General features: G+C 33.6%; 1 protein-coding gene across 1 annotated transcript; it reads right to left on the bottom strand.

The window, feature by feature from the left end:
- Positions 1–309: 309 nt before the first annotated feature.
- LOC130662273 (WD repeat-containing protein 47-like) lies at positions 310–11,163 on the bottom strand. The gene is made up of 9 exons (XM_057461095.1): positions 6,852–11,163; positions 6,397–6,625; positions 5,289–5,472; positions 3,330–3,450; positions 2,974–3,084; positions 2,271–2,514; positions 1,842–2,098; positions 1,239–1,481; positions 310–940 (listed from the first exon to the last, which is right to left on the bottom strand). Exons 1-9 carry the CDS (start codon positions 8,086–8,088, stop codon positions 630–632), a joined length of 2,937 nt encoding a protein of 978 aa, XP_057317078.1. The 5' UTR covers positions 8,089–11,163; the 3' UTR covers positions 310–629.
- Positions 11,164–11,489: the final 326 nt, after the last annotated feature.

Here is an 11,489-nt window from a genome sequence, read left to right as displayed (position 1 = left end):
TGTGATAGAGGTTGTTTGAACCACAAATAATCCTGTTAATTATTTTAATTTGTGTTTCTTGAAAATATTTCTGTAACACGAAGTTTATGACGAGCTATACTTTTAAGCTTTTTAAACTAAAACGTCAAATTTTATAAAGAATTTAAAGAATTTTTGCAGCGATATTTTTACCCGAAAGTTTTTATAAAGGTTTGAATAATTGTTCCACAAACAATTTATATACGAATAATTTTAAAAAGGGTGGCATTCAAAGCGAGGTACTTTTATTTATTTGGAGAAAAAGTTCGTTCAGATATGAACACTAACGAATGAATTATATTATTTCTATCTTGTATATAATATTTACAACCATTTTGTGTTTTATAATTAAATATTGAAAAAAAATCCATAAGTTAATTTAAATAGTGCTATATATTAAAATCTGTTTTGAGGGTAAAATAAGAAAAAATCTGTACTAAAAGATTAAAAGAAAATTGATGAGGGGTGACGGTTCCAACAGAGTGAACATAAAAATTGATCTATTTTTTTTCGCCTTCGCTCTTGGCGTACATTTGCCAGAAAAGAAAACGGAAAAAGCAATCTACTTATTGGAGAGTTAAAATCCAAACAAAAACGTGATACGTGGTAAATTACGGAACAGCTTTCCACAAAACCGAAGTTCTATCAGCAGATGACGACAAGAAAATATTGTCCGTTGGATGCCATCTGCATTGAATGACTTTATCATCGTGTCTCGCCACCGTGTAATGTTTCGGTACGTTTTTATCGAGGTTTTTCATGAGGTGCATCAAACCGATTGTGGAGTCGTACGATGACGTCAACAAATAGTCCATATTAGGAGAAAATCGTACACTACGACAATCACTTTGATGAAGACGAAAGTTTTGTAATGTTCTTCCAGCAGCGATGTCGTACAACAAAATACTACCATCTTCTTGTCCTGAAACAAAATCATTGACGTATATCAAATAATTTATTTTAACAAGACTATTTAACTTATTCTTCCACAATGTCGACCACCTAGACCAATTTAGGTTTTTGCGATCCATAAAAGGTTTGTTTTTAAGTAACAATTTAACTCAATTCCGGGACAGATTCTATTTTTTCGCCAAATTTAAGGATAGTTTAGCAATTTTCAGGACATTTATTTTTCCAGGACATATAGCTAAAATTCGGCCTTTTGCAGTATGTCTGGGAATGCAGTGATAACTAAACCGTAACATTGCAAGCTAATGTACCTGAAGCTAGATATTTATTTGATGCACTCAAAGCAGTTGTCGCAGGACTGCTCTCCCCAACCACGACTACATCGACGCATCGTTGAGACCGCAAGTCCCACAAACGAAGTGTGTTGTCAGCGCTACCTGTCGCGACCAGATCGCCATCGCCAGCGAAGACGGTGAATACATTGCCGCCGTGTCCACTTAAAGTGCCGATCACCTTCTGAGACGCTATATCCGTTACATTCACGTTGCCATCACCTAAAAAGGTATCGAAATGTGAGTGCATTGCTCGTATACTCTCACAAGAAAGATAGATTATTTAATACCAAGCGACAGGCTTTAACAAGCGACCGGTTTAATAGCAAGTGAATGGTTAAAAAGCGAGATAAGTTTTGTCAAAAAAGGCAGATAGATTATATTTATGTACAAACACGTAGTATTTCTACCCATGTTTGTTAACAAGCCTTTTTGAATACTCTTGTTCAGCTATTATATGCCATACAAGGCTTAGCCGTAAGAACAATAAATATTGTAAAATATAAAACATATTCTCTCAACAAAAACAGTTCTGTCACATAAAATACACAAATTAAAAAATAAAGCAATTAGTTAAAGTACCTGCACCGCCGGAAATTAAAAGCCCGTCCTTTTTTGGTACAAACGTCAACTCGCGAACGGTGCCATTATGAATATTCAGTTCCAAGTCGTCGTTAGTCTGCACACAGTGTTGGCGATCAAAATGTAATATTTTTATACTTTTGTCATTGGAACCAGTAGCTAGTATCCTACCATCAGGACTCCAAGCCATCGTGTAGATTGAACCGCGGTGATATTTCGGTCGTTTAAATACCACAGGCATAGCCGTAGTGACATTGCTGTAATGAGAGGCAGAGAAATATAACACAATGGTCTTCAACATCAAACCGAAAAGTTAATTTGTTAAACATAAACCGAAAGCTTCGTTTCCTTTGGTCACAGAATAAATTTTTAACGAGTAATGTACGACGACTAAATAAAAATGCTTTTTCTCGCAAGATTATTACGTACCCAGCTTTCGCCTCGCTAATTCCTGCTACCTTGCAGATTCGCAGTATTTTCGAGTTCGCACCGACCGCATAAAATTCTCCGCTGGGATGAAACGCAACAGAGCGTACGGCCTGTGCATCTTCCAACATGGACACTGCTGTATATTTCACTATAACATCATCCATGTCTGGTATGGGAGGAGCAGACACGTGATGATTTTGTTCTTCAACATTTTTTTGTGTGTTGGTTGGCTTGGTGTCTTTTTCTAGAAATAGCGTCGGATTAGTAGTCAATACAATACTGGGACTACAGGAATGAGATGCAAAAATGCATATTGCTGTGTGAGAGGATTTCAGATTTTATTAGCTGCAAACTATGAGGCTAAATTACAAACACTACGCATTTTTTATTGAAACCTCGCCAATTTTTAAATCGTGTTTAGACAAATTGGAAATTCCATGAATTGAGGGTAAGAAATGTAATATTGAATTACGAGGATTAAAAATAACACCCGCATAAAAAACAACAATTGTTGAATGTTTCTATAAAGAGCGAGATGCAGGAGAAAATAATTAGTCCAGACGAATGTTGCAAATACTTTCTATGCCGTTGAATTACGGTCGTAGTTTGATAATAGATTTTGTAGCAAATGTGACGAAAAAACCTTAATCAAGTTTACGTGTACTACAAACAATATCAACAACAGCAACTAATAGTAGATTACCTTTGCTTTTTATTAACTCCTTCAAATGCACTTTACTTCCATCCCTCGTTTTGATTTTAGGTCCTGCACCTTTCAGTTCGGGCATAACATTTACAGGCTCTGGCGGTTGTTCTATAACAAAAATAATGCCGAATTATACCGACTGTGAGTTGTAGAGTGAAAACAGAGAAACGAAAACATACACAGCATTCCTACCGTTGCTCTGATTTCTAATACAAAACGCTACCGAAATCTGCAAAAACCGGGTAAATCGCACCAAAACAAACAAATGAATGTGTGCCCTGGTGTAAACAAGCCCTTATAAACTCCATCAATAAAAACACCTTCAATAAAAAGAAAAATATAGTAAAATTTACCGGCGGCTCTGCGTTTTTGAGAGGCCGACGAATCAAGCAATGTGGCTGCGATTGGTCGTCGCACGCCATTGATGACAGGACCTAGCACTAGATTGTCTTGCACTTGTGTGTTTTCTTTGCCCTAAAAAGCAATAACAAGACGGGTTCATAACTTACTGTGTAAAAGGGTATATCATGTCGACGCCTAAAGGTAATATAAAACGATGCAAAAAAAACGCAATCAGAATGAGCATGCATCCTTTTAAAACGCAAGCTGCAGCAGCCATTACAAGCATGCAGAAGAAGTTCTGCATACATTTAATGCGCAAGCATATGCAGCTAAAAATCATCTTGCAACAGAATATTTTGCAACAAAATATTCTGTTGCAACGAGCGATAGAAGAAGGCCAGTACGCAATAAGAGAACAATGAAGCAAAAGTAATGCACGGATAGAAATCAAAACAAAATTAATACCTTCACGAAGTTCACTTTGTTAGCCATTGTTTTTAAAAAATCCAACAGCACCACAAATTAAATAATACACCACAATCGCTTAGTCAACACACACTTACGGAAGGAGCAAAAAACACACTACAACCGCCAAGCTTGCAGACAGCGACGACGAAGAAGCAAGAAATAATAATCGTGTGACAGCTGGAAGACAATCACAGTTCTAACATGATTTTGGTTGCAACCAGTGTTAAAAAACGATGTTTATAGTTTGTGTTAGCAACATTTGCCGTAGGAGAGCACAAACGAAATGCGCAACGAAGCGTGACACTGTTTGCGCAGGTCATTGCATTCGATGTCGTTCATGCGTGAATAGTTTGATTATATGCTTCAGTAAGCTAATAACTGCATTTGACAAACCTTTTTATGCAGTTAATTAACGAAGAATGGATGGGGGGAATAATGGCGGGGTTTTTTTTGTATAGTGGATTGCTTCTTTATATTGAAATAATATAAACCCATAGAAAGATGCGTCGATTACTAAATTCTAATGCACACATAAGGTGAAAACATGCAAAAAGAACGTGGCCATTCCTTTCTCTGAGAACCTTTTAGTGAACAATTAAACAACCATATTTGTGTTTGTCTCTTGTGCGTTATAAACACACGTCTTAAAACAAAAATTACCGAAAGCAGAAGTGAAAACAATAACATATGCTGCATCAACCAAACATAATTACAAAGAGAAACAAGAAAGAAACCACTTGTTTTCCGAAAGCACTTTGCAGATAATGAGCCGAAAAACCAATTAACTATAATGTGATTGAATTAATAGAAATGGTACTGAAACACGTTTCCATTTTGTATGCTCTCACGATTCTTCTGCTTGTAACAAAATTTTACAATTTCTACCAGATGCTTTAAAACGTACTTTACTCACCAGATGACTATGCTACTCCGTAGAAATAAAGACAACAATGACGGTTGTTGATAGAATCCGAGGAGATGAGACATATTAAACCTCTTAGGTCTTGCATAAAATAAGCTTCACGTGGCTAAGAAGTTTTGCCAATTAGACATTCCATGCTTAATGATAAAGCCCTTTAACTATACCTTAAATGTCCCGTTTTTCGCAATTTCCCTTGATCGACAATTGTTTCTAATTTCACAAAAATGAAATACCCTTGCTTTGGTAAGAATATAACACAGCGTTTCCAAACCAATAGTATGCTCTCCAAAAATAATATCTCCTAACAACCATTCATGTTGCTAAAAGCAACGCAAGGGGAAATTGCATGCATAGGTAATAGTTTATTATGACACATCCGTGTGTCCATTCTCTACTGAGAAGTGTTCAACCTTGACCAGACCTCCGATCATGACGGGCTATTGTGATCACTAATATCATATATACAGTTCTAGGGACTGTTGATCGAATCCCGCTTGGTGCCAGGCAATGTACCTCCATGGTATTAGCGATGCAAAAAGTAGCTCTACTTCTATAAGAGAAAATTACAAATACAACTTACAATTTCATTATTTTCATTATTTTCGTTTTTCTCTTCTTCTTTCATTTCTTCACGTTCCACTTCTTTATGTATATCATTTTGAAGAATTTTCGTCACGTTTCTATGCTGTTCTTGTTCGTGTTTATGACTCGAATGTTTCGAAGAATTGACAACAGGAGGTACGAGGTCTGTTTTATAGGGAGTACTAAACAACAAATAACAAACAGAGTATTAATAAATAAAAGGGAAAGAAAACAATGTTGCCACTGTTCCTTAAAAACCCATTTAGGGGTCCTTGGGTTGAGTTTTTAAGGAATACCCTCACCGAATTATGATGGTGGCTTACAACAAACTTTCAAAGTTCCAAATTAAATCTATATTATATATACGTATACGTTTGTCTGTGTCACGCAAAATGGTACCGCAAATAGCGATAGGCAAGCAATGTGGTATAAAAAGACAGGCGAATCCGTGATTTATTTTCCACAGGCCACCAACTAGTTGTTTATATTTTTCTTTTTTGTTTGTATTTCACTGTCAAATGAATAAGCACCTTTCCTCAAATGAGCAATCAGTCAGGTATATACAATATTATAGTATATTAAATATGAGAGGTTTTGACGAAGTTTTTACATTTACCAGATTTAAGCCTGCCAACTTAACATGTAGAGAAAATTATCACAAAACATCATTTTATTCATGTATGTATACATAGCTTAACCCGGACAAAATTTTTTAACAAAATACTGTTTTTTATGCTCCACTTTTTCAGATGTATATGTCATACGTATCTGGAGTAATCATAAAAACCTGATAACATTTAGCTCCACAGAAATTAAAAGATTTTTAACTATTTATTTTCATTTAACTTTAATTCAAGATTTTTATCAACTACATGCAAAGAAAGCTCCATTGTAAAGACATGATTTTGAAGTTACATATATAGAGCTTAAAACTTCTTTTCCTCCAGAAGATATTTTGTATTTAACGATTTGGTTAGGTTTTACTTTGACATAGAACACAAGAAACCCCTGTAATCATCATCCAGCTAAGATGGCAGCTTGGGGAGATCCTAGTTATATGCGTAGGTGTAAAGTGGCAAAATTAAGAAAGCTTACACAAACCATACCTTGTGTTAGGAAGCTTATTAATATGATTCGCATTGAAGAAACGTTTCCGTTCGGTAGAGGACGTGTTCACATTCGGATTACTTGTTGCAGCGTCTGTTGTCATTGGTGTTGATGTTAAACTGAACTCCATTGAAAAACTTTTTTGGTGTGCATCAGGAGTCAACCCTTCCACAATACCGCCATTGTTCGATTGATTCGAATGAGATATGTCATGCATTGAATGATTTTCTGAAGAAAAGGTTTTACAAATTTATTGTTTTATTGCAATTAAAAATAAAAGGCACCAAAATATTCACAAAAGGGGATAAATCATGCTATGCCACATTTCTCTTATCTCATGACTTCTGAAAAAAATTTTCAAGCAGGTTAAATAAAAAAATGTACCATTATTACTCTCGACCCACTCTTGATGCAAAAAGCTAAAAAACGCAATGTATTGAGGGTAAAAACTTACTTTTGTCACTTGTCATGCCTTCCAAAAGTTCTTTTTGACGTATCATCCTTTTCTCTTCTAAGCTTTGAAGCTTTTCCATGACTTTCTCTCTCCTTTTCAGTTCTTCTTCCTTTTCATTCAATGTTTTTTCATCAACAATTTCAAAAGCTACAGGGTGATTGTCGTCAATGGTATCCTTAGTTTCTAATGTATCTGCACTCCACTCCTTTTCAGTCCTTTCTGGCAGTAAGACTGTGCTTTGAATAACTGGTGTATCTGGAATAATCATTTCCACATCATTATTTGAACTGCTTTTTTGTTCTGTTTTAATCAAATCAGATTTTTTTTGAACTAGTGTTTGATTTTTGTCCATGCTTATACTTTTATTTAGATTTAAATTGTTTTTCTTTTTTGTTAAATACTTTGTATCTCGAAATATAAAATTCTTCAAAACAGATGGGTTTCTTGTAATTCCTGAATAATGTATATCGACATCAAATTGTTCAAAAGGGTTTCTGAAAGCTTCATAAGGCAGGGACTGTACCCAGGAAAACAAATTTGATGGATAATCCCTTGACATCCCTTTAAGAACGTTTGTGTGCAATTTTAAACTTTCCATTCGGCCAGCTGCTATCGACTGACAATAATCTGTACAAGATTCATAAAACAATCCTTTTACAATGAGTTGTAACAGTCTGTCAGTTTCGGCTACTTTTTTTGAAGGAATCTTTTTGCGAACAGAAGGCATTATAACACTTAAACAGTCCAACAAGTCCTCAAAACATTTCAACCTAGATATATCAAGCGTCCAATTTCTGAACTCCTCCTGGGTGGTTAAATCTGGCACTGTTAGTAGCCAGCACAAGTTGCTATATTCCTCCTTATTAGGACAATATAATTCAAGTTGAGATAATGTCTTCATAACGTCCTCTACAGAAGCACTACTCTCTTTTCCAAGAATATGTGACTTCATGTATATCAATTCTATAAACCTTTGCCTTAAAACAATATAGCTAAAAAATTGGTGGTTAAAGTTTGGTTTTGAGGAAAATGAATTTCCAAACTCTAACACTTCATTAAAATCACCATCCAAAACAAGTTCACGTAGAAAAAGAACTTCATCAGACCAGTCACAATTAACAACACAACTTTCTTTTTCAAGCGTCCTCATGGTAACGTAGTAATTTCTCGAAGACAAATAGTCCAACAAAACCTTGATGACATCTTCTTCCTGGATCGTAATATTTGTCACGTCCATCCTTTCATATCATATTTGTTTTTCTAGAGAATATGCTGTTGTTGTTTTATTTACTACTAAAAACACAGGTTACAAAATGCGTGCCTGCAAAAATAATAGATAAGTAGGGAAATCAAAACCAAATAAAGATTTCTTCTTATACCAAGTTATTTAATTTCACAGCATGTTTTTAACTGCAATTAGAAAAGCAATACAGACAGATTTAGATGAAGTAATAATATTTTTTAAATAATAAGATAAAGAAACAGGAAACAAAATACTGTGTGTGTAGTGAGCTTACAATAACAAATATGATGACGACTTAATCATGTATAAATCATAGTGCAGTTGATGCCTTAAAACAAAGCCTGATCTTTTCATATAATATTAAAACCAAAACTAATCAGGTTAGTTATATTGCACAACAAACCACATTTTTACAGACATCAACAATTATGAACTCAATTGAAAAAAGAAGAAAAATATGATTTCCTGCAGGTTAAAAAGCATTTTCCCTGTCTGTACCAAAAACAAGAAAAAATAAGGTTGCCAAACGAACAATACAAATCAGAACATAGAACATAAATTCTTTGTGAGGCAATGGAAAATTAAAATTTTTGCATAGAGAAACCAAACCCTATAATTGTGATATTCTAGGTCTTGTTGAAATGCATTGGAAAGGAAAAGGAAAAATTAACAACTGTGAAGTTATTTGGTCAGGCAAAAATAAAAACGCTGGACACTGATTAGGCCTCTTTCTTGGCAGAAATGCAAGGAATGTGCTATAACCTACACACTTCAACCAACACCTCAAAATAGCATCAAGAACAACACCTCAAAATAGCATCAAGAACAACAATAAAAAAAGATGTAAAATCATAATTGGAGAATGCAAAGGTAAACAAATGCAAAGGTAGACAAAGGCAAAGGTAGGACAAAACAACTAAAGCTGCAAAAAAGTAAAAGGAAAATACAGTTGAGTCACTAATTTATTACGTATTATTAATTATATTGCAAATTCAGCATGTCTTCCAAACATTTAAGAAATGAAAGTTAGCATACGCAACAAATTTTTGTTTTTTATCTCACAGAAAATGACTTTTCACAAAATAAAATATATATAAACCACGCTACTGTATTTCACATGTTTTATTTGTGAAAGATTAATTTCAGATAATAAAAAAATGATGAGAAAGAAAGTCTTTAATGAAAAATAAAAATGATTTTTTTTTTTTTACAAAAACTTATCTTTAATCTTTCTTGCTTAGTGAAAAACAACATGAAAACAGACAAACTATGGCCACCTCCAATGAATGGCATCTCACAAGCATATTTTAATAATATATAAACGGTGTTAATTCTTCTTCTCTTTTTCAAGCTGCAACTAGCACAGAACGTAAACAAGATGATACATTATGGCATTTTATATTTGAGAGGGGCTAAATGGCTTTTTTTAGTTGAGATTTCATAAACAACTTTTAGCATAACAACAAAAGAATACTTTCTATATAGCCATTCCATTTACATACACACATAAAATACCACCATGAAATCCTAAATATTCTACCTTAAAATATCACAGTTGAAAAAAGTCTGATATGATAATTATGTTGTTTGGTAAATGTAAGTCTGAATATAAACTATGCAGAAGTTTTGTTTATGATCTAAAATAATGGTTTGGCACCTTGATAAAAACTGTAACATCAGATGTTCCCTAAACCTTTTTAAATTTAAGAAAACGTGCAAAAAATCTATAGTAAATTATACATCTATAATTTATTTTTTGAACCAAGTTTTAAAATTTATACGTTATTTAGTCCTTTAAAATGTTTTTACTAAAATTAAAAAAACAGCAAGCTAAATACTAAAAAGTTTTACAGCAACCAAATGGAGAGTATCCAGGAAGTCCACTCTAATTTGAACTATTAAGTCCCAAGAGTCTGAAAATTTGACAAATCCTGGTTTTCCTTAATTAATACCACTATATATATGTTGTCTACACTTATTTTAGTTTATTTTTTAAGCTAAAACACTAGTTTCTTTGTAAGCAAGTGGATATTTTAAATGAGGCCAAGTTATGACTAAACGTAAAACACAATCAGGCTTAGAGTATGAATGTTTATTAGCAAAAAATTAAAAACTTGAACCTTGCCTTATGCGTTATATAAAGATTAAATGGCAGGATTATTTTACCTTATAAAGAATAGCCAGAAAACTGATTGTATTATTGCCCAACATCGAGTTTAGATAGTATAGTGGTATGTCAGAAGGATATAACAAGACTGAAATATGCTTAACTGTGTGTAGCATGGTAAAGTAACAGAGTTATGGCTGATATTTGTTGACTGAAATTCCTGACATTCCTTAATTTTTCCCTTTATTGGACCAGTATGGATGTTCCTTAAAACTTTGGGTTACAATAACAAATGTAAATTTAATACATACATAACACAGACTGTAAACATTGATGTTAATTTCTTAAAACAGATCTAAGATTCAATCCTTGCAAATATTTAAAAAAGGGAAAAAATCTGATTGGCTAATTCAACCTAACATTTCTGACTTTTACTTGGTGACATTAGTAAATATTCTTATCTCCCATGTATATTGAAAGTAAGTAATAAAGTAACATATAATAATGACACATTTTTACCTTAAGATAATTTTCAGCCTGAATCACCATTTTATTGTCTAGTTTATTGCATAACTAGCTGTATGTTTGATTTATAAGATGCATTGCCAAACCAAAATGATGTTTTTAAAATGCAGTATGGATGTTGTAAATTCAGAATAGTTTTGGATTTCCAGGAATTTTTCCTTTTAAAATTTTTGGCTGACAAGCCTAATATTCATTTAAAATAACCTTCCCTTTATACATGAAAAAGTATATATAAACTTTGGAGCCTATAAGAAAAATGTGACGAAAATAAAGCTTCCTTGAAAGAAATTGTTCCTAGGCTTGATGAAAATAACCTACCCTGAGCAAAAAAGTAACCCTTTGTTACCTTAATAGGGGGTTTTTACATCTCAATTGCAGATAACTTTCGTTATGCATGAAATCTGGCTTATCAAAGGGGAACTAAAGACAAAAATTATTTTTTGATTATTGTCAAAATTTGTGTTATATTTCGAAAAATGTCTCTTTTTACCTTAATAAACAGCAATTTCTTTGCCAGCAATATGCACAAAAATTTTTATGCAGAAATGTAAGCATTAACTTGTGTAGCGTATGATCCGCCAACTCCGTGAATCTGATAACTCCGTGAAACTGCTTTCAAAGCCTACAACAACTTACCACAGCTCTGTCTACCATTTTTAATGAATGAATTCGATTCAGGGGGTTTGATACTACCACTTAATCATTTTAGGGGTGTCGGAACTTGCGCATGATAAAAATTGGGCGGTAAGTTCAGCCAGCTACA

This window comes from Hydractinia symbiolongicarpus, chromosome 10 (genome assembly GCF_029227915.1).
Source record: "Hydractinia symbiolongicarpus strain clone_291-10 chromosome 10, HSymV2.1, whole genome shotgun sequence".
Classification (NCBI taxonomy): domain Eukaryota; kingdom Metazoa; phylum Cnidaria; class Hydrozoa; order Anthoathecata; family Hydractiniidae; genus Hydractinia; species Hydractinia symbiolongicarpus.
The sequence above is the reverse complement of the archived record's forward strand: the minus strand, read 5'-3'. Positions and strand labels throughout refer to the sequence as shown.

Bases quoted from the DNA above. Each gene is read 5' to 3' on its own strand.
- LOC130662273 (XM_057461095.1), bottom strand. From the start codon at position 8,088: ATGGACGTGACAAATATTACGATCCAGGAAGAAGATGTCATCAAGGTT. The intron at 2,099-2,270 runs GTACGTAATAAT...CTCTCATTACAG, and splicing joins ATTAGCGAGGCGAAAGCTGG to CAATGTCACTACGGCTATGC. The intron at 941-1,238 runs GTACATTAGCTT...ATTTTGTTTCAG, and splicing joins AAATAAATATCTAGCTTCAG to GACAAGAAGATGGTAGTATT.